The 24444-nt window shown below is 43.6% G+C and overlaps 1 protein-coding gene across 1 annotated transcript in view; it reads right to left on the bottom strand.

Moving 5' to 3' along the window:
* LOC116827118 (complement factor H-like) overlaps nt 1-24444 on the bottom strand; it is a 138607-nt gene that overhangs the window by 82876 nt on the left and 31287 nt on the right. The window contains exons 7-9 of the mRNA XM_075068271.1: nt 23595-23771; nt 19305-19487; nt 17949-18149 (exon numbers count right to left, since the gene is read on the bottom strand). Coding sequence (XP_074924372.1) covers nt 17949-18149; nt 19305-19487; nt 23595-23771 — 561 coding nt within the window. The remainder of the gene's footprint in view (nt 1-17948; nt 18150-19304; nt 19488-23594; nt 23772-24444) is intronic.

Genomic DNA, 24444 nt, shown 5'->3' with positions numbered 1-24444 from the left:
ATCAGGCTCTGAATGAAGAGCAGGGTATATTTTAAGGTAGGAGAATGCCTTCTGCCTCTAGTTTGGGATAATTGCTTAGAGAGAAGTCCTTCAGCACTTGCGTTGATCCAGAACCCATTCTAACCCTTTCTGGGAGAGGCAGATAGCATTCCGTAATTTCCGATAATTGAAAGGAACCAATGATTATTACTGCTAAAATATTGGAATTTTCCTTAGAGTTGCTATTCCAGCTTTTTGCCAGCGTCAGTTTATCGAAAGACACGTGTTAATTGTCTATTCATAATATTAATGCTGTGAGAAAAAGGTGTCAAGTGTGTGATGGCGGCTTGTCATACGTGAAGAAGTGACTTTGCAAAGCATCGATCAGCAGAGACACAAATCATGGAAAAAGACACCCGAAGAACAGCACAAGCAGACAACTGATATTGTATTTTGGGAAGACAATGAAGATATCTTTCAGGTGTGCTATAAAACGAACTTACTATTATAAGATATTCTTGCTGTGAATTGTGTGTTTCTGGCACTTTTTTTTTTTAGGATTCGAGCTCTGGTTCTCCTTTTTTTAGGTACTGATGAGAAATTTTTATCTGTTTGTATTACCAACTGGAGAGTTTGGTATCTGTTTTAGAACATATTACATTCCACATTATTTATACAACTGCTTGACTGATTATTAAAACACTTGATAGTTTTTCATACACAATGTGTTGGGGGGAAAGAACTTAGCAGAGTTAATCTTAAATGGAAAGCTTTCTTACCAATACATATAGGTATTGGAGACCAGCCTTCAGAGGTACAGGTAGTTTCATTAATTCCATTTTTCAATTTATATCCTGTTACATCGAAGGTTGTTTTTTCCTCCATGTCACTATTTTCCCATTTTCTATCCTTCCACATTGTATTGCTGAACAAAACCAGACAACATAGTCAAAAGACTATTGCAGATATATACAGGATACACTTAGAATATTGTACACAACATATTGTACTACCATAATAGTTAGCCCTGCAATCATTAGTAGAGGCGGTCGATTTAGAAAAATAAATGTTTGACATCTGATTTTTCAAAAAGCACAAAAATTTTTGGAAAAACTTGTGATTTTGACAAGTTAATGAAATTTTTTGAAGTGTCACTAATTTTTTTTTTTTTTTTTGAAAACTTTCAAGCATATTTTTGTAAGAGGGTTAAACTTTTTGAAGCACTTGGCCTTCTACAGTGACTTAACTACTCAGGACCAGAATCCATTGGCTCTTCAGTGGTTGTTAGGATCTGAGGTGTCGAAGTCACTTTGAATTGGGACTTAGGCTTTAATACTTGGGTGTTTCTGAAAACATTACCCCAGTACTCTAGATTATTAAGTCACTGGACAGAAATCAAAGTTAATATATAGAGTTCATATTGAAACTATGGAACATGAGCTGACAAAATTCTGTTGACTCTTAAATACACCTATTGTCAGGGTCCTCGATTAAACTGGTTGCGCTCTTAACTGAGTACTGACCATGGTTGCAATTTAGTATAAACTGGATGTTATCTGTGTCTTGTTAACTTTTGGCTTTGACTAAGGTGAAGCAAAGTGAAACTCTCATTAATGAGCAATTCTCTTTACAGGGACAGAGATAATGTAACTTACCAAGTACATTAAATTTAGAGTTTGTTGTGCTTCTACCCGTTTCTACAGTTTCCGCCCCGATTCTGAGTGGGGCTATTGCAATACAAATAATAAACAATAATACTGATAAAGTGAAGAGACGGAGCTCTCTTCTCTAGAATTGTTGCTTGATTTATTCAAGTTTTTTTGTCCGATTAGGATTGAATGTGTTCAGTAATGCTAGATGAGGTAATGCTGCACATTACCTGTAGTACTTAAAGTTAAATACAATGACAATAGCATTCTAAAATATGTTGTTTTTTCATTTAAAATCTATGGTTGAGATTTTTCAAATCTAGATAGGTTTTAGCCGTATAAACGTCCCATAAATTAATGGGAATGATGTGGCTAAATCCCCTCACTGGCTTTGAAAATTTCATTCAGTATTTTGTTTTGTTTAATCCATTCTACAATATCTTGCTATCAACCTAATCACCAAAATGTAGGTGCTATATTAGTTTTATTTTTATAATAACACTGTTTTGTCTAATTTTGTACATTTTTGGTCAATTTTTGTGTAGTCCTAATTTTTCTTTTAGATTGTGTTTGTGATGTTATTAGTGTACACGTATATTGCATTATCCCTAAAAGGCATCAAAACCGGTTAAGAGACCTGTATGGAATAACAATGTAAATGTAATGTAAAGTCACACAAAATGAAGTGTAATGATATTCGAAGAATCACATATGTACTGAGTGCATATAATTTTCTGCTATCATTACTGTATCAGTTTTGGTCACTCTGTAATAGGTATTGTGACAATTTGGAGAAGTGGGCTGGATAATTTATGAGTTTTGGCTGATGTTATGAAGTTATGATATTGCTGTATCAGGGAACGCTTGCGTATGGATATGGAATCCACCATTTGCTGATAAGGCTGTAAGCGAGGGGTGGGCAAACTTTTTGGCCCAAGGGCCACATTTGAGTGGGGAAATTGCATGCAGGGACATGAATGTAGGACTAGGGCAGGCAGTTGGGGTGTGGGAGGAGGTGCGGTGTGCAGGCAGGGGTTCAGGGAAAGGGATTGGAGCAGAGACGGGGTGCGGGATGCATGAGGGGTCTCAGGGAAGGGGTTGGGATGCAGGAGGGGGTGGGGCGTGCAGGAGGGGGCTCAGGATAGGGGTGCAGGGAGGAGTGTGGGAGGGGACTCAGAGAGAGATCAGATGTAATTTATGTGTTTTGTTTTTAACAACTGTTTAATTTCAGTTACCAAGATCTCATGCCCCTACAATTAAGTATGTTAGAGTGTATAATAAATGTGCTCTGAGACCTCGCAGTCGTCCTCCAGTAAATCAGGAATCCATATCCTGGTATTTCTAAGGTAAAAAAAAAAAAAGGCAATTAAAAAACTTGTAAACAAGAACAGTCCTTTCAGACTTCTTTGTACTTATAAGAAACAAGAGAGGGCTTAAGCTAATTTTAAAAAATTGCAGGTCACCTTTAAAAAACATGCTTCTTGTTCTCTCAATCATTCACTGGTATTTTCTAAACCTGCTTAGCTTCCAACAGTGATCTCCCATATTGCTCAGGAGGAGAAGATGGCCACTCTGAAATGGACCTCCACCTCAATTTTATCAAATCTTACACACTTCTGTGCTTGAGGCAGAGTATACTTCACCAGAATTATAAAACCCACTCATTATGCCACCGCCCATCCACTACAGGCTGCATATGCTACGTAACACCATCTGCAAACAAGCAAGCAAGCAAGCAACAAACCTTATATGAGAGAATGTATCAAGCAGATATCCTAATGGTCAGAGTATCCTAGCTGGCATGAATTCACATTTCCTACACCTTCCCAATCAGAAGCACAAATATACCCAAAATTGTCTTGTCATACGATTGTGACAGACGCAGACCAGTGAGGTACAGGAGTCTGGTAGAGGGCAATATACTGGTCACTGATGAGTAGTTTTCTGTTCCCTGAGTGACCAGAGCAGGGGCTGCACTAGAGTAATCAGGAACCTGCTAGAACCAATTAAGACAGACAGGCTGATTAGATCACCACAGCCAATCAAGGCAGGCTAATCAGGGCACCTGGTTTAAAAAGGAGCTCACTCCATAGTCAGGCGTGGAGAAGCCAGAGGAGAGAAAGTGCACGTGAGGAGCTGCGAGCAAGAAGCACAAGTTGCTGAGAGCGAGAGGGTGTGCTGCTGGAGGACTAAGGAGTATAAGCATTATCAGACACCAGGAGGAAGGTCCTGTGGTGAGGGTAAAGAAGGTGTTGGAGGAGGCATGAGGAAGTAGCCCAGGGATTGTGCTATCATGCAACTGTTACAAGAGGCAGGGCCGGCTCCAGGCCAAGCAGCGCCAAGCGCGTGCTTGGGGCGGCACGCTGCGGGGGGCGCTCTATCAGTTGCTAGAGGGCGGCAGGTGGCTCTGGTGGACCTGCCACAGGCATTTCTGTGGACGGTCCGCTGCTCCTGCGGCTTCGGTGGACCTTCCGCAGACATGCCTGCGGCAGCTCCACCAGAGCTGCGAGACCATCGGACCCTCCGTAGAAACACCTGCGGCAGGTCCACCGGAGCCGCGGGACCAGCTGACCATCCGCAGAAACGCCTGCAGGAGGTCCACCAGAGCCGGGGGACCAGGAGCGGCAGAGCACCCCCGCAGCATGCCACGTGGCTTGGGCGGCGAAATTGCTAGAACCGGCCCTGACAAGAGGCACATATAGACAGCTGCAATCCACAGGCCCTGGACTGGACCCCGGAGTAGAGGGCGGGCCCGGGTTCCCCCCAAACTTCCCAAGTCCTGATCAGAGACAGGAGGAGCTGATCCAGACTGTGGGGAAGATCAGTGAGGTGAGCAAATCTGCCAATAAGCGCAGGACCCACCAAGGTAGAGGAGGAAATTTTGTCACGCTATATTGTGGTACCTACCCCAAGCTCAGCCCCTGAGCCACTCTCCCATTGACTCCTGTACTCCAGCGCCATGAGAGGTGCAGGCAGAGTTGACAGGGAGCGGCAGCAGTCGACTCATCGTGGCGAAGACACCACAGTAAATTAATCTAAGTCTACTTCATGTAACTGAAGTTGCGTAACTTAGATCGATCCCCGCCTCAGTGTAGACCAGGGCTAAGAGTAGAGCTTTAAGAGAGTGAAAATAACCAGAGGACACATCTTGTAGACATTACTAAAGCTGTGTTGTCACTCTCATGACATTTTATGTTCTTAAAGCCCAGCTCAAATGATAGATGAGAATCTCAACTTTCAGACCCAGAGCCGAATGTCCCTGGAGTTTGGATCTGAGGTTTAGGCTTGGTTAATCTCTACCAGAAACACATGGTTACAGGATGTACAGCAAATTCACAATCATGTAAACTGCTTGGATAAATCACAAACTCAGTCATTAGAAAGCTGTCACCTCTTTTATTCAGGTCCTACTATTGTTTCCTACACGAGATATAGATATAGATGTATTATGATTACTGTTCATTAATATAATCATCTGTTTATGACCAATACAATATGGAAAGGAGGAAAGACTGGAATATGATATAGGTATGAGGACAACTCCAAATACACTGCAGTCAATTAAATGATTTTCTCTCTCTCTTGTATTTCCTTCATTAACATTTCTCACTTTACAAAGCAATGGCTTGATCTCATCTAAAAAAAGGTTACTATCAGCTTTTTTTTTTACATTTTTTTTTCATAATATGTATATAATATATACTTCTCCCCAAAAATGGATTTTTCTTTTGAAAACTGAATTTTTTGGCTGAAAACCTGTTTTTGACAAAGTTGAAATTTTCCTGTAGAACCACACCCGTTGTTCACTACTTTCCAGCCAACTCCATATTTGAAGTGCCGTAATCTTTATTGATAAGCTATGCTTTCCTTTATAAATCTAGTGCTCTGAAAAGTGGTGCTGCAATACTGGACAGTTCTTATTAAGGAGAACACTTACAGAAAAGTCTCAGCAACAATTGCAGAAAGCTAAGATTTTGGGGAGGATAGGATAACAGAGGGAAGACCACGGGAACTTCTATAAAGTATTTTTAAACACCTTTATTGTAATACATGTAATGGGTTTGGGGCAAAAATTCTAATTTCTTCAGATTTTCCCCAAATCTTAAGTGTTAGGTTCAAACCTCGGCTACATGATCTCCATGCACAGTTCAGGCGACAGTCCAATGCTCAAATGTTATGAGAAATCTTGCATAGAAAGTATATGGTCTACGCATGATATTAAGGACAGTTTTACTGAACTGAAATTGCTCTGAATTACCAAAAGAAGATCAACAGACCAAATAAAGGTTTTTGCATGACTTTTATTTAAGGTTCATAAACCAAGAAAATATCCACTGTAAATACATGTTTAAGTTTTAAGTGGACTACAAGGTCAAATACTTTGTCTTTAAAAATAGTTTAGTAACATTTTATTGGGTTTCTAAATAAAATTTGGCTTCTTTCACAGCCCTTGAAGCATCAATGCTGTTGACGTCTTATCTATAAAAGCAAACATAGTTGCTGTTATTCTTTACAATATGAAGTTCACAGATCTTTGAACACGGTTCTGTAGAAGGTGAAGAGAATAGTATCAACAATGGCAAAGCAAAGGTCCATCAAAATGACATCTGACATGAAAGTCAGTTCTTGTATATCTAACTTTATATAAAATGATGCTACATAACACTTGGTTTTGTTTATTCTTTATCTAGTATTCTATTAGGAATGGTTTTCCCACCAATCCTATGTGATCGTTTTATTTCCATTCTAACTGAGGCAGTTAAATATAATGCTCCATAGTGCAGGAAGAATGTGGCAGGGAGAGAAACAGTAATTTGAGAACCATCACTGAAATAATCCTAATATGGAGTACCTATAACCAGCAGTATAACTCAACTCAGATGCCACATACAGTTTTCATGAAAGTTCTGCTTGACCTGACCACTTGTCTAGTGTTACAACAACGTGGTGCTTAAGAACATAAGAACATAACATAAGAAAAGACGGTTACTCACCTTTGTAACTGTTGTTCTTCGAGATGTGTTGCTTATATTCATTCCAGTTAGGTGTGTGCACACCACGTGCACGTTCGTCGGAAGACTTTTTACCCTAGCAACACTCGGTGGGTCGGCTGGGTGCCCCCTGGAGTGGCGCCGCTATGGTACTGGATATATACCCCCGCTGACCCAGCCACCCCTCAGTTCCTTCTTGCCGGCTACTCCGACAGCGGGGAAGGAGGGTGGGTTTGGAATGGATATGAGCAACACATCTCGAAGAACAACGGTTACAAAGGTGAGTAACCATCTTTTCTTCTTTGAGTGATTGCTCATATCCATTCCAGTTAGGTGATTCCCACGCCTTACCTAGGCGGTGGGGTCGGAGCGAGATGTGGCAGAAAGCAAAACTGCTGAGCCAAAGGCTGCATCATCTCTAGACTGTTGAACCAGAGCATAATGCGAAGCAAGGTGTGGACCAAGGACCAGGTAGCTGCACGATGTATTTCCTGGATTGGTACATGAGCCAGGAAGGCAGCCAATGAAGCCTGAGCCCTGGTAGAATGTGCGGTGAGATGGCCCGAGGGAACACGAGCCAAGTCATAGCAAGTGTGGATGCACACCGTCACCTAAGAGGAGATTCTCTGGGAGGAGACAGGTAGGCCCTTCATTCGGTCAGCCACTGCAACAAAGAGTTGGGGCCATTTACGAAAGGGCTTCGTCCGTTCAATATAAAATGCGAGCGCCCTACGGGCATCTAGGGAGTGCAACTGTTGTTCCCGTCGAGATGAGTGTGGCTTCGGAAAGAAGACGTTCTGATTGATGATCATATCGGTCCCTTCTGACCTATGAGTCTATGATTGGTATGGAAGGCTGATACCACTTTAGGGAGGAAAGCTGGGTGTGGTCGCAAACTGCACCTTGTCCTTGTGAAAGACAGTATACGGTGGGTCCAATGTGAGTGCTCGAAGCTCGGAGACTCGCCTGGCCGATATAATGGCTACGAGGAAAACTGTCTTCCAGGACAGGTATAGCAGCGAGCAAGTTGCCAACGGCTCAAACGGTGGAGACATAAGTCTGTTTAAGACTAGGTTGAGGTCCCAGGTAGGGGCAGGGTGGCATACTTGGGGGTACAGGCATTCCAGGCCTTTGAGAAATCTAGTACTATAGGATGCAAGAACACGGAGCGACCACTTTTCCCTGGGTGGAAGGTAGAGATGGCCGCCAAGTGCACCCTCTATGAAGATACTGCCAGGCCCTGCTGCTTAAGAGACCAGAGGAAGTCCAAGATGGTAGGGATCATGACCTCAGTGGGAGTAACATTCTGCGTTCCGCACCAGCAGGAGAAACGCTTCCACTTGGCCAGATACGTTGACAGAGTGGAAGGCTTCCTGCTACCCAGGAGTACTTGTTGTACCAAAGCAGAGCAACGCAACTCTGACTGGTTTAGCCACGCAGCAGCCACGCCATGAGGTGAAGGGCCTGCAGGTCTGGGTGGCGAAGACTGCTGTGGTCCTGCATTACGAGGTCTGGGTGGAGTGGCAGGGTAATTGGGTTGGCTATCGACAGGTCTAGCAGCGTGGTATATCGGTATTGCCTGGCCCACGCTGGAGGGATCATGATTAGGTGCGCTATGTCCCTGTGGAGTTTTAGCAGGACCTTGTGAACCAGCGGGAACGGTGTGAAGGCATAGAACAGCTGGTTCTTCCACGACATTAGGAATGCGTCCGAGATCGACCCCGGTGAAAGACCATGGAAGGAGCAGAACATCTGGCATTTCCTGTTCGCGCAGGAGGCAAACAGGTCTATGTGGGGAAATCCCCACTTCTGGAAGACGGAATGAATAACATCCAGGCGTATCGACCACTCATGGCACAGGAAGGACCTGCTCAGTTGATCTGCTAGAGTGTTCCAAACCCCTGGGAGTAAGGACGCTACCAGGTCTATCGAGTGGGCTATGCAGAAGTCCCAGAGTCGGATAGTCCTGACAAAGGTGGGAAGATCGAGTCCCTCCCTGTTTGTTTATGTAATACAAGGCCATTGTGTTGTTTGTAAACACTGAGACACAACGGCCTTGTAGATGTTGCTGGAATGCCTGGCATGCCAGACGAACTGCTTTCAGCTCTCGGACATTTATGTGTAGCGCTAGTTCCTGAGATGACCAGAGGCCTTGTGTACGAAGACGTCTGAGGTGAGGACCCCAGCCGAGAGATGACGCGTCTGTCGTCAGGGTCATTAAAGGTTGGGGTGGATGGAACGGCAGCCCTGCACATACCAGGAAGGGAGTTAGTCACCAGTCTAGGGAGCCTAGAATGCTCGGGGGAATGGTGACTATCATGTCTATTGGGTCCCTGCCCGGGCGGTATACCGAGTTGAGCCAAGTTTGGAGAGGATGGAGGCGGAGTCTGGCATATTTGGTCACGAATGTGCAGGCAGCCATATGACCTAGGACCGAGACAAGTGCGAGCCAAGGTCGTCGGGAAATTCTGCAGACCTCGGATGATTGTTGCCATTGCCTGAAACCGCGGCTGTGGTAAGGAGGCCTTGGCTAGATTGGAGTCCAGGGTAGCTCCTGTGAAGTCTAACCTCTGCGTGGGAACCAGAATAGATTTCTCCATATTGATCATCAGGCCTAGACATGTGAATAGGTCCCTGACGATGCCCACATGCTGGGTTACTTGCGTCTCGGAGGTTCCTCGGATTAGCCAATCATCCAGATACGGGAATATGTGTATCCGACGTCGGCGGAGATATGCGGCGACTACGGCCATACTCTTTGTAAATACCCTTGGGGCCGTAGAAAGGCCAAAGGGCAGGACCATAAACTGGAAGTGCTGACGGTCAGCTACGAAGTGAAGGTACCTCCTGTACGGAGCAAAGATGGCGATGTGAAAGTACGCATCCTTCATATCGAGGGCAGTATACCAGTCTCCAGGATCCAAGGATGGGATAATGGTCCCCAAGGATACCAGATGGAACTTCAACTTTATCATAAACTTGTTGAGTCCTTGTAGGTCTAGGATAGGTCTGAGACCTCCCTTTGACTTGGGGATTAGGAAATAACGGGAGTAAAACCCCTTGCCCTTTTCATCCTTTGGTACCTCCTCTATCGCTCCCATGGTGAGGAGCGTCCGCACCTCTTGCAAGAGGAATTGCTCGTGAGAGGGGTCCCTGAAGAGAGACGGGGTTGGAGGGTGGGATGGTGGGGATGAAACAAATTGGAGGTGGTATCCATATTTCACAGTGCGGAGGACCCAGAGATCTGAGGTTAACTGGGACCACGCCAGGAGGAAGTAGGAGAGACGGTTGGAGAAGGGAAGGAAAAGAATCCTGGCCTGTAACTGGTACGCCGTCCTCGGGTGCACCTTCAAAAGTTGGACTTTGGTCCCGCTGGTGGTTTCAAGGGACCTTGGTTTTGGCCCCCTTGGGGTCCTGACTGGCGTCTACGCCCACCTCATCCGCGCCACCTGCCCAAGTCTTGTCTGTGTCTAGGCACAAAGTAAGGGTGGGCAGGCTGGGGACGGAAAGGCCTGCATTGAGTCACTGGCGTATGCATACCTAGAGAATGCATTATGACCCTATTGTCCTTCAGACTTTGCAGTCTAGGGTCAGTCTTTTCCGAAAAAAGACCTTTGCCGTCAAACGGCAAGTCCTGGATGGTATACTGCAGCTCCAGTGGGAGGTTGGAAACCTGCAGCCATGAGATGCGTCTCATGGCAACGCCCGAGGCCAGAGTCCTGACTGCTGAATCAGCTGCATCTAGCGAGGCCTGGAGGGAAGTTCTGGCCACCTTTTTCCCTTCCTCCAAGAAAGCAGCGAACTCTTGGTGGGAGTCTTGAGGGAGTAGCTCCATAAACCTACCCACCTCCGCCCAGGTGTTGTAATTATAGCGGCTAAGCAGGTCTTGTTGATTTGCCACCTGGAGCTGTAGGGCGCCTGCCGAATACACTTTTCAGCCGAGCAGGTCCATTCGCCTAGCCTCTTTCGACTTTGGGGCTGGCACCTGTTGGCCATGGCGCTCCCTCTCATGCACGGACTGAGCTACTAGTGAGCAGGGAGGAGGATGGACATACAAATACTCGTACCCCCTAGAGGGTGCCATGTATTTACGCTCGACTCCCCTGGCCGCAGGAGGGATAGAGGCTGGGGATTGCCATATAGTGTTGGCATTGGCTTGGATGGTCCGGATAAATGGTAGAGCCACTCTGGTGGGGGTATCCGCCAACAGAATGCTCACTACCGGGTCCTCTACCTCTGGAATCTCCTCCACCTGGAGGTTCATATTAAGTGCTACCCTCCTGAGGAGGTCCTAATGAGCTCTCAGGTCGATTGGAGGAGGGCCCGAGGAGGATGTTCCTGCCACCGCCTCATCCGGAGAAGAGGAAGAGGAAATGCTGGGGACGAGCGGGTCCTGTGTGGCCTCTTGCTCTAGGGCAACCTCCTGCTCCATTGGGACCTGGGAGACCGGTGGGTGGATTGGTGCTTCCTCTGTACCAGCCAGAAAGGGACAGCTAGCTGTGGCCTCTGGCACTCGATGCTCTGATGGGGCAAAGCGAGATGGAGCTACTGGAGCACCCTGGGCCTGGTAGTACACCCAAGGTGTCCAGAATGACCACTGATGTGGGCCTTGGTCCTGGGTCTGGGCCTCCTGAAAGACTCCGGTGGGCACATCCAAATTGTGGTCCGGAGCATAAGAGCTCTCCACGTGGGACGACACTGAGGTGTGTCTGGATGGCCATGGAGAAGCGGAGAAGCCCTGGGCAGGGTTTTCTATTCCTGGAAGACCTTGCTCTACTCGGCACCGGAGACCGGTACCGGGAGGCATACCGGTACCAGGAATGTGATCGGGACCTGCGACCGGAGCAGTGCCAGGAGGTCGACCGAGATCTCGAGGCTCGATGTCAGGAGTGGCTACGGGAGTCACAGTGCCTGGAGCGGTGCCGGGAGCCGGAATGGTGCCGAGAGTAGCGTGCCGGCGAACGGGATGCCAACTGGTGCCGCGAGTACAACCGGTACCGAGGAGTACAACGGTGCCGGGACTGTGAGCAGCGTCGGGAGCGGGAGCGCCGTCTGGACCTAGAACATCTGTGGGACCGCGATCTTGAGCAGTGCTGGTCAGCCGTGCCGACAGAAAGTGGTCTTATCAAGGTCGGCTTGCCTATAGACTGTATTTCCCGCGCCGGTGGTGCTGGGAGGGGAGGCAGTGTTGACTCTGTCATGGCAATCAGATCCCTCGCCATTGAGAATGTCTCTGGCGTGGATGGTATAGTGATCTCTACCGCGGCACGGGCCAGGGAGCTAACAGGCACCAGATTCAATGGCCCTTGTGGGACTGGAATCGACGATGCCGACGTTGTCGGTGCCGCGGCGGGTGTTGGCGCCAGGCAATCCAACTGAGATGAGCTCTCTGGCTGCAGTGCAGGTGGTACAGAAGCAGCAGGAGTCTTCGTCTTTCTCAGCCTGGGGGAGAGGGAGCGGCATGGAGCCAACTTCAGTGCCGGTGACGGCCGGTACCGAGATGCCTTGGTAGTACCGGTGCTGTTCGGCGCCGAGGAGGCACTTCTGCCCGCCGATTGACCAGCGCTCGGTGCTGAGGGCAGAGAGGTGAGAGCCGCCTCCATGAGGAGCTGTTTAAGTCTGAAGTCCCGCTCCTTTTTTGTCCATGGCTTGAAAGCCTTGCAAATGTGGCACTTAGCTGTCAGGTGTGATTCCCCGAGGCACTTCAGACAGGATTCGTGTAGATCTCCTGTCGGCATCGGCTTGCAACAGGCCAAGCATGGTTTGAAACCCGGTGAACTGGGCATGGGCCCTGGCACCAGATGCGGGGAAGGGGCTAATCTCCGAACCCCTCTGAACTATATTACACTAACTATGCTATAAACAGATAAATTAAGTATAACTATATAAAAAGTTTGCTACTATGTACACAATAATGAACGAGAGAACTATGAGTACCTAGGGAAGTGGAGGTCAGCTAAGCCGTGCTCCACTGTTCCAATGACCAACATGGGCAGTAAAAAGGAACTGAGGGGCGGGTGGGTCAGCAGGGGTATATATCCGGTGCCATAGTGGCGCCACTCCAGGGGGCGCCCAGCCGACCCACCGAGAGTTGCTAGGGTAAAAAGTCTTCCGACAAACGTGCACGCAGCGCGCGCACACCTAACTGGAGTGGTTAAGAAGAACTATCCATCTTTCTTGAGTGGTAACAGCTAATTTAGACCCCATCATTTTATGTGTAGATGAGATTATGCTTTCCAATGTGCATTACTTGGCATTTGTCAACACTGAATACTATCTGCCATTTTGTTGCCCAGTTACCCAGTTTTCTGGGACTCTCTCAGATGTGGGAGTCCCAAGTTCAAGTCCCCGTTCTAATTAATTTTTTAATTAGTTAGGCAGACAAAGTGGAACAGTTATAATTGAAGACGTGAGAAAGACATATGTCACAATAACCCATTGCCTAGTAAATAGTGAATTGCCTGGGTGACCTGACTTCATGTCCCCGCTCTGCATCTGGCTTTGGACTTAGGTTTCTACTTATGCGTGTGTGTGCACGTGTGGATAAATCTCTGATAATTTTCATATGACTTTACATTGTGCTTCTTCTTATAACCTTGTAGCGGATCTACTCATGTGTGACCTCTGTTTTCATGAGACTTTGTATCAAAGCCTCACAGAAACCTTGTACTGATGAGCCTTGGTATATGGAAACTTTGTGTTAAGCCTTGGTATAATGTCATAGCCCATAAAGATAGTTAAAGTAGAAGAAACATATATTTTCACTAGAAGTAGAATAAGATCTTCCCCCCACACACATTTGCCCTGTTGAATGAACCAGATGTGAATGAGGAAGGTGGGAAGGCAGCACCTCCAGACAGCTGCAACCCTTGCAGTGGGGATGGAGATCAGACCCAAGGACAATTAAACTTGTCAAGTGGGCTCATTAAAGATGAGCAGACATACTGGTGGCCTCGGGGGTTAGACACAAGCACCTTCTTTTGAAAACACCCTCTTTGCAGCATTGGAACAACACCCAGAAGGAAGCAGGACAAAGGACCAACCAATACAGACACAGATTTTGAATCTGGTACAGATGTGCATAAGAGGAAAGCTGCTATAAATATAAGGTGTCTTGCACAGGACCCCAGGTCTCATCTTGTCAACGTGGGAGCATCGATCCGGGTTGGCAGAAGCCCGACTCTACCCCTCCCCTAGATAACTCACCTGGCCAGTGCAGTTAGGGGGAGCAAATAATTGGTAACAATGACAAGACGGAATGTGCTTGTGTGTGTGTGTGTGAGTGCATGAGTGTAATATATATATTATATGCATATGATACAGTGTTAATTACATGTATTACTCATAAATGTGGCATTTTGCCTTATTCCCCCTGAAAAGATCCTGTGCAGTATGTTAAGTACAACATGTGTGCTGTAGGGTATAATGGTACCACCACCTAGTGCTGTGTATTTTATGAGAAAGGGTTGACCTGACTTAGGTGCTTAACTCCAGGAAAGAGTTTACAACTGTGTATCCTGAGTTGATAAAAGTGCTCAACTGCCACTGAAGGGTAAGGCTTAGGCCACAACCTTGTCCTTGGAATTCCCTACAGTCTTGCTGAGGTACCTTCTTGCTCAACCTACTGGCTTTTCTGAATCCCAGTCTAAGGGTGCATGTGGTGCCCAGCTCCCATGTATGTACCCACACTAACTCAGCCTAACCTGGTACCTAAAAGTAGCCAGTGGTGCTGCAGCACCGGCAATAGCTTGGGTTCGCCATCCAAGTAGGTAGCATGAGCATTGTACTCATGGAAACTAGGCTGAGCTGGTGCCTATGCAGTGCTAGCTTGAGCACAGCTAGGGCAAGTATGTCTGTGCAAGCAGGGAATCACACCTCCAAGCTCAAATATAGATGTACCCTTGGGTCACTGACTCTCCCCCTGCATTGAATAGGGAGCCTGGGTGACTAAATTTGGACTGTGGATTCAGTTTTGCAATAATGTGAAAAACTCCAACATTCACATAATTTTGAGGAAGATAAATGCAGTTTTTTCAGCTTTTATAAGTGTGCTTTTTTGTAAGTGTGCTTATTTGTGTATGCCACAGATCCAGAATTTGATCCATCCCCTCAATATGTGGGATTTGTTTCTCTATGTGGATTTTGATAATGATTCATCTCTGTCACAGCACTCGTCTAATTTCCAGTTTATTACATACAGTGGAAAATAGGAATACACAATTTATTCACACAATGCCAAATGCATGTATCATGTTGATATTCAAATTAGCTGCAGGCTTTCATCTTTGTCTCCATTTTTTTTTTTACAAATCCTAAGATTCCTTCCCTCTTTACTTCAGATGATGTTGTTAATCAAAAACATGAAAAGTCCAAATAATAGACTTGTTAAGAAGAGTGGTAAATTAATCATATAAATCTTAATTATTTGTCCCTTTTAAAATTAAAGATGCTATGAGTTTCAACTTTAACCAGAGAAGTCAATGTTCTCAGTACAACTGTGCTAAATGACAGGATCATTTTTTGGTTGCATGGCCTAAAACATTTGGAAGAATGATCACCCAACAGCTAATAGTGATGGGCAGAACTCAAAAAAGCCTCCATGAATATCCCAAACTTTCTGATGTGGTGATTGGACTAAAAAGCTCTCATGATTAATGTTTCTAATGAGACTTCCTGGAGTTCCTGATTTGAGCCAGAGGCAAATATTGCTGCTTTCTGTTTCAGCAAGCAAGAAGTGTGTAATTCAGAATGTGCTGATATGTACAATTCCCCTTAAAGTTTCTTCTTCCAAATATCATAAAAAGCTGTAGTTTGATCTGAATTTGAACTTATTTGCCCATCTGTTGTTACTATTTTATGATTGTATATTTTAAACCATTGTGATCAATGATAAAAAAGGTATCGAACTGATACATATAATCAATTTAAGCTAAAATACTGACAAAGGACATAATATGTGAATATTACAAATAACTGGTCAATGGATTTTGATCCTCAGATTAGAGTGAAAATTATCTGCTTGATTCTTCTTTTTATTCATCCTGAAGTACCTGTCAGGGAGAGAACAAACACTAGAAAAATCAGTTTAATACAAGTCAGTTTTTTTAAACAAATATTACACACAAATCTCCTATGGACTGCACAGGAACAGAATATTGATTTCAACAGGATGGCATGAAACTCATACTCCATGGTTTTAACCTTTTTTGGAAAGTAAATGGGAACAAACTCCATCAAATATAATTGCAGTTACCCTTGAACTGCGATGGTTCAGTTACTTTTCATATTAAAAACGATTACTTATTTTGAAGTGGAACTTAAAAGTAGCACAGAAAACTATACATTGATTGAATACATACTACTGTTTTTTTTTATAAGTATCCATGGTGTAGTTATTAGCACTTGAAAGCGATAGAGTTTTTGGAACAGGGATCTTGAACCTGTTTCGTTCCATGACTTCTTATCAGCTGCTTCCAGCCAGCCTTTTTCATATCTATGCATGAATTATTTGCTTCTGTTCCCATAATGCTATAAAGGAGGTGTCATTTCTCAGACTAGTTTACAAAAGGTGATGTGGGAATTACAACAATGATGTAGTCATCCTAATATTGGAAGATCAGCAATTATGAGTATTCTTTATCAGAAGACAGGAGAACTAGAATGATGTAAGACAAAATAGATTTTTCCATCAATACAGTTGATAGTATTGTTGTACTGGAGATAGAGTACCTTGCAGTAAGCAGGTCTGATCGATGGGCAGTCACAGACCTCAGTGAAACTGATGGGCATGATACTTATCTTTCATTTAGGCTAAATGAGGAAGCAGTTACATGCCCCTTTGTCTAGTGATAGCTGACACAATGGAAACCACTGCCCATGGACTAGACCATATGCAAGGTGTGGGCAAAGGCTAGAGCAATTCTGATTGAGTGGTTTCTCTAGAGACTGACAATGGGAGGGCTGGGGATTAAATGAGGGAGGGATGGAGAGTGTGTGCGTGCACCTGTGAATGTGTGAGCATGCCAGAAAGCTATGGAGAGACAGCAATAGACATATTGGTAGCATGGCCCTGACAGAAAAGATCTTTTTGGTCAGACTGGTGAATGTAAAGGTAGGCTTGGAATTGTGAGCAGAGAAACTGCCTCCTCTTGCCTGAGCCAACTGTTCAGAGAAACAGGACTTTGTGTCCATTCTTTGTAAATAACAAGGGCTGTCTCATGGAAATACTTGATACTACACCAATTTTTTTCCTCCCAACTTAAAAAATGGTGGAAGACCCTGAATATTGGCTAAAGGCTTAGGCTAAAAAGCATAAAGTCAAAGATGGCCAAAAGGAATTAAAACAGCAGCTAAAACAGGACCTGGAGACTTTGCAAAAGGTATCGAAGCGACAGTGGGAGGTTTACCAGAAAGGACTGAGATGACATGCAGTCTAAGGCCATGTCTACACTAGCAGTTATGTTGGTAAAATTTTGTTGCCCCAAGGTGTGAAAAAATACCCCCTGAGCAATGTAATTTTTGCCATCGTAAGCACACATGTGCACAGAGCGATGTCAATGAGAGATCTCACTGAGTTGGTTTGACTATGTCGACAGGAAAGCTCTCTCTCATCGGTATAAGGAGGTTAGGCGAGCACTGTGACAGCGCACAGCGGTATTGGTACAACTGTGCTGCTGTCAGCTTGTAAGTATAGATATAGCCTAAATCTTTCTTCAGGCAGCAGCTACCAAGTATCTGGGCAGACTGAGAAGCCCAGTTGCAACACTCCCACTCTGGAATATCAAGGCAGATAAATGAGGTGACAAGCAAACTGACTCCCATGGATCAGAAGGTTTCCCAGGAAGAGGAGAGTAGGTAGTTTTGCCTAACATGTAACCTGTTAACAGTGCTTGCTGAAGCAAAGATTTAGGAGTTAAAATAAGTATCAGAGGGTTATCAAAGGACTGCAGACCACAATGGAAGTCAGCTTCCTAGGTGAGGAACTGGGCCAGCCAGAGAAATTGGGTAAGACAAGACACTTGCAAAATGTTTCTACCCTGTCTGTAACCCACAGAAGCCAGATGTCAGAGGGTGATTGTCTCAGCTCAAGTAGTAGTGTGGTCACTTTGCTTGTGAGCTGCATCTCTTTACTCCCATTTGTCCTATCTATTTAGATTGCAAGAAGTCTGGGTCGGGATCCATGCTTTCCCATGAGTTTATATGGTACCCTTCACAATAGTGCTACTCTGCCATGCATTTTTGTATTTTTTAAACCCTAGAATTCCTCAGTAAACATTAAGAAATCCTTAGAAGATTCACCAGTACTGTAGTGTAAATAGAGATTACTTACCTTTTTCCTTACATTTAGGATATACTAATTTCCCCTCCATACACTGTACTCTAAGTGCAGAAGATGTTGGATCCCTCTCATATCCCCTTTTACAGTTAAATGCAATAAAATCTCCACTTTCTGAATACAATTTAGTGGTCTCCCTCCAATACAGCTCAATATTATTTTTCTCCATCTCTTCTAGGGATGCTGTACATGGCTCTGGAAAAAGAAAAATGTAATGTCATTATGTACATGTGGATCTATTTTTGGAAATTTCATTCACTAACTATATTGACACTGACCCTGTCCCCAGATGCTTTACATAGTTAATGAAATATATTTTTCTGTCAAGATTTGAAAAGTAAAGGAGAGATTGCACAGTTGAGAGAACAAAAAGGAACTCTAGAGAAGGAGGCTTTCACAGCAAGCGGTGTGATACTGTGGGAAGGGACAGAGAGGAGACTGGGGTAGATGAACAGAGAGGATGTGACTCCATTTTACTATGTGGCCCGTTTGTGCCACTCAGCTGATGCAAATGGGCCAGAACCTAATCATACCTGGCCAACAGAATACTCTCCATGTGGAAGGATGCTCTTTGCTGGTATAAAGTTAGCAAACTGGGCTCCCCATTGTCATCCCCTACCCCTTTTGTATAGGTGGCATGGCAGAAGAGAAAGGGGACATGTCAGGTTATTCCTGAGATATGAAGTCAAGTGGAGGACAAACAAGATAAGTTCACCATAATTTAAGAACCACACAGCTTTGGAACACTGCACCACAATGTACTCCAGCCATTCCCTCCTCTCACTCTGAGCATACGGAGGTTAGAAAGACACTGGTGTAGAGCAGACTACATTAGTTTTTGCCGTGAAAGCTCCCCCTAGGCAAAAGCAGAATCTGCTGCTGCTCATGACAGCATCTGTCTACTCCTAGCACTAAAGAGCAATGACCAATATTCCTCATGCCATTCCATAAGTCACTGAATTTTAGTTCATAGCATTTACTCCGATTGAAATATTTTCAACTAAAAATATATTTGCATACATCTTTTCACTAACAGTAAACATTGGTTTCATTGTAGTGGTTTTTTACAGGTTTTAATTGAGATATTATTTGGGGAGTACATTCTAAATACTTATAATGGCATGGCTGTTTGCCATTTCCTGATCTTTTTAGAGAAAAATCTGCAGTGATATCCCTAAAAAGGAGAGTTGTCCCCTAACATATTCCTCTCTAAATCAGGAGTAACTCCATTCAGACTGATGGAATTAATGTGGTGTTACACCAGTACAAGTGACATCAGAACTGGCCTCATAATATGAAAAATACATACTCACCATAGTTCTTTTTTACATAATATATTTTTGTACCTACCTAAGCAAACTGGTGGGTCTGTCCAATGGCCAGACTCGCAGCGAACAAACTGAGGTCCCCTCATTACATGTAAACTTTTGCATCTGTATTGCACAACTGAACCTGATTCATACACTTGCTGTACAAAGTCAATGGTGTCTCCATTATCAGTAATAGGTGGGGGCCCACACTTTCCAGCAGCCTCTAAAAGTAAGTATAGAAATAGAGAATATTTGCATCAGTGATTATTTACAGTAAATGCTGCAAGATCACAAATATTACACAATAGAGCTATCAATACGCTCCAACAGAGTCAGAAAAATCCCAAGAGAAAAGCAAAAAAGAATCAGCCTGATGTTGGAACTGAACACGAAAGACTAAAAGTTTTATCTTTATAGTTGAAGCAGCATGATATTTGTTTATTAACAACTAACACTACGGAACTGATGGCAAAATAGATAACTAGCTACTCTAGCTTTGTCAAGACCTGATTTCAGGTTGCTTTCCAAGCAGAGAATTAGGTTAGTTTGAGATCTTTTAGGTCAATCATCTCTGCCCTACTAATCCCACCATTCTGCCTTAACCACTCCCCTCCTCAGGCTCATGTGGATCAATCAACCTGCTTTCTGTCACTGTACATCCACGTACAGTATCTATTCTCTCCATGACCATATTACCACGTACGGCGTTTGATGCACCCAGCACTTGTCTCAGACTATTGTGAATTATGACATTACCATGGCATCTGAATATTGAGAGAAGAGCAAGACTGAGGATACAACAATGAGAACAGGACACTAACTAAATAGAAGCTGGGATAATACAGTCCAAAGGAGTGGAATATGAAACTCAGAGTGACACTAGAGAGATAAATGGGCATGAATAGTAAAAAAATGAGGGGAGAAAGGAAAGAATGTATCTGAGGACAGAGTCTCTTGATGTCCCTATAACTGATGAACTCATAAATGTAGCTACGCTTTGCTCTTCGGAAAGGTCCCTCAGTGAGGTGGATTTTAAAAATAATTAATAGAGAAGCCAAACTCAGAAACTGAAATTTACTTTCAAATGCCAGTTCCCATTTCCTCTCTCTGCTTCTCTTCTCATAGAAAGGGATGTGGGATTAGGGCAAACAAGGTAAAATTCTGAACACACTAATGTTACAAATTAACACGAGTAGTAAGAAAGCTTTACTTGTACTGATCATATAATTTCAGAGATTTGTCTGAGACCTTTTTGCCTGATGATCCGCTTCTTTTGCCTTATGTCTCATCCCTAGATCTCATTTTTAGAAATGTGAATTTCTGGCACTGGTGGCCATTTTGAAAAAAAATTTTGCCCTTCTATTTAATGTATTCATATTACAAGCATTAGAATGAAAGAAATGTGTTTCTTACCCTTTCCTCCTTTTAGCAAGAAAACATTTTATATATTTAGTGCAATTCTAAATAAAGTCTAGTAAACAAGTGCACAAAGTTTTAACAGAAAAATAAAGAGAGGCTAATATGCCTCTTTAGAGAAAGATGACAGTTAGTACATTAATAGTTTACAGAAATCTTAGTAATGGCCAAATAAAGAAGTGTTAAGACATAGGTGAATGTGCATTTTCCTCGTTTTTAGAGGAAAATATTCTAATAGTACATTTCTAGAGGAGAATATATAGAGGATTTTTTTAGGGGGAAAAATATGCAGTTAGTACAATTCTAAATAAAGTTGATTAAACAATTTCACAAAGAATTATTGATGAATGATTAAATTATTTAATGACTATTTAGAAATGCACTAGCTGCATGAAAAGTATATATTCTACTAAAAGTACAGCATTCTATGTATTAATACTTCTCCTTTATGCCTCTGTCATTAAGACTTTGTATAATTATGTAATGACTATTTAAAAATACAGTAAATGCATAAGAATATTTTCAGCTAAAACTCTGATTTTATATATATTAACATTTCTCCTTTATTCCTCTGAGCTTAAGGCTTTATTTAGAAATGTACTAGCTGCATAAAAACAATATTTTTTCTACAACGAAATAATTATGTCTGTCAATTAATCACAGTTAACTCGTACAACCAGGACTGGCTCCAGGCACCAGCTGAGCAAGCTCGTGCTTGGGGTGGCAGATTTTAAGGGGCAGCATTCCCTCAAAGCCTTTTTTTTTTTTCTTTGCTACTCCAGCCACCCTCTAGGGTGTTGTCGCAGAGGAGAAGAGTGCCCTGCTGGGAGTGGGCCGTACCCTCCATCTGCCCCAGCTGCTGCCAGATCTGTAGCAAGCCCGGCAGAGCAGCCCGCATCCTTCCCTACCTGCCGACCGGAGTGGTGTGGAGCCCTCATGGCAAGCGGTGGGGCGGAAGCCCTAGCTGCCCTCCTGCTTTCCCCTGCTTGCTCCCCCTCCCCCCTGCTGCCAAGGGCACGTCTGCAGTGCCAGGAGTCCTCCTGCACCCGCTCTGCCGGTCTGGCCACCTCGCGGGTTTCCATTTTTTGCTTGAGGTGGCAAAAAAGCTAGAGCCGACCCTGAGCACAACTAACTCAAAACAGATTAATTGTGATTAATCACAGCTTCAATTGCCCTGTTAAGCAATAATAGAATACTAATTTAAACTAATTATAAATATTTTGGATGTTTTTTCCACATTTTCAAATATATTGATTTCAATTACAACACAGAATACAAAGTGTACAGTTCTCATGTATTATTTTTATTACAAATATTTGCACTGGAAAAAAGAAACAAAAGAAATAGTATTTTTCAATTCATCTCAGATGAGTACTGTAATGCAATCTCGTTATCATGAAAGTGCAATTTACATATGTAGTTTTTTTTGTTACATAACTGCACTCTAAAACAAAACAATGTAAAACTTTAGCGCCTACAAGTCCACTCAGTCCTACTTCTTATTCAAACAATCACTAAGACAAACAAGTTTGTTTACATTTATGAGCGATAATGCTGCCAGTTTCTTATTTACAATGCCACGTGAAAGTGAGAAAAGGCATTCACATGGGACTGTTGTAACTGGCATTGCAAGTTATTTATGTGTCAGAAAAGCTAAACATTCATATGCCCCTTCGTGCTTCAACCACCACTGTAGAGGACTGCTATTAAAACTGGGATTAATTGTGATATTTTTATTTTGTAATTAATCATGATTAATTTTATAATTGTTTGACAGCCCTAGAAATAATCCATACTAACATATATGTATTTCACATTTTGTTCTGCCCTTACTACATTACATTGCCCTTGGGCTGAAGCAGAAAATGTTACAGAAGTTTCTGAAAGTCACGGATTCCATGACTTCCATGACCTCCGTGACATAATCTTAGCCTTAGTAATGGTACCAATCAATGTAAACACTAGTTGCAGATTACTATCTAGTTAGTTTTTAGAATCACAATTTTGGCTTTCAGAAAAAGGTGCTGTTACTCTGCAGATTTCTTTTTAATATATATATTCATATTCACCCAGACACCAGTCCTGGTATGTCAAAAACCAAAAAATAGGAACCAGTAGAGTGACATCACTTTTTTCTAGAAGCTTAACAATATGTGGCGTTATCGTGGTCCTACTGAAGTCAAACAAAGTTTCTTCCACTGACTTCAATGGAGTGAGCATTTCACTAATTGTCTCTTGTGTACTGTCCAGCTCATCTGGAAATGGTAGTGATACTGTGGTCCTAAAAAGAGTACCATCATGCAACCTTATTCACATTACCTTGTGAGTCAAATCCTGAAGTCCTAACATCAGACTAGTGAAACGCCAACAGACTCGAGTCATCAGGGGGCAGGATCGAAACTGAGACCTCTGTAGCTAAATGCACGAGCCTCTACGGCATGAGCTAAAAGCCATATGGCCCTTAGCTAACACTGTAGCAGATTCATTAATCTCTAAGTCGCCTCCGTGCTATTAGAGAGGACAGAGCACCACACCCGGGAGGTGTGCGGGCTACACTAAGTACACTGAAGTCAATGTTAACTACTCAACATGAGCAGTGGTGGCAAAATTTGGCCCTCAACCTTTACTCAGAAGTTACTCAGGCCAAACTCCCATTGAAATCCACTAAGGGTTTACTGGAATAAAGAGCTTAGGGTCTGGTCCAATGTGAGAATTTTCTCATTAATGCTCCACATGACCATTGCCAAGAACATCACAGACTAGAAATAGATTTGCTTTCTGGCTTTCAAGTGAGCATAAAGTTGTGCATTAAAAGAAGAGACACAGGGAAGCAAACTCTTCTGAATGAGTGAAGTTTTTGATTCTAACATTATCATCACTAGTGGGCTATTTTAGAAATAGAAAAGTAAAATACCTCTGCATTCTGGTGGTTGGGACCACTTCCCTTGTTTACATGTTACCGTCGCAGACCCAATAAGGCTCAGACCTCGTGTACATCGATAACGCACTTTATCACCAGGGAAATACCTTTGCTGCTTACCACCTACACTCCTACCATGAGAAATCTCTGGTGCAGGTCCACATCTCATATCTGAAAAGACATATGAAAACACAATCACTGACACATTCCCATGAAGGACATCAGGTTAGCACTTATCATATTGCATTAGTTGTGTACAAATTCTATTCAGATCCTCTAGGAATTAACCAGTCCTGTTTAACAGAAACTTTAAATTGTAGGGGGGTGACAAAAAGGCTATCCAACAGTGAATTGTTTTGGGTTAAGATTCGTGGATGTGTTAAGATGCAAGTCAAACAAAATCATCAAGTTGCTGGAAAACACTTCATGCTTGACAAATCAATCTTTATTCTGTTGGAAACTTTCTGACAAGCTCTCTACACATCATATTGTGCTCTTCCTCCCTAACTCACTCAGAATTTATGCTCCGGGGCTGAGCTGACTATGCCAACTAGACTCTGGCAAGTTCTCCCCCAGAAATAACAAGGGCAAAGCCATGTAAGCTTCTGTAATAACTTCTTCTGTTTCCCTTCCATGCAAAGGTGGTAGGGGCTTCAGGATTCCAAATCTGTAGCTCTCAGGTGACTAGCCAGAGGAAAGGAGTGTCTTTGCAGAAACCACTTGTCTTTCCAGTTTTCATTCTGGCCCCTGACAAAACAGCCCCAACATGTGGCCAACTAATGGTTCTCAAATCCATGAGGAGACTTTGCAGTGTTAGTGGCAAGTGTCAGCTCTGCTTAAAGAA

Source organism: Chelonoidis abingdonii, chromosome 7 (assembly GCF_003597395.2).
Source record: "Chelonoidis abingdonii isolate Lonesome George chromosome 7, CheloAbing_2.0, whole genome shotgun sequence".
In the NCBI taxonomy this organism is placed as follows: Eukaryota; Metazoa; Chordata; order Testudines; family Testudinidae; genus Chelonoidis; species Chelonoidis abingdonii.
The sequence above is the reverse complement of the archived record's forward strand: the minus strand, read 5'-3'. Positions and strand labels throughout refer to the sequence as shown.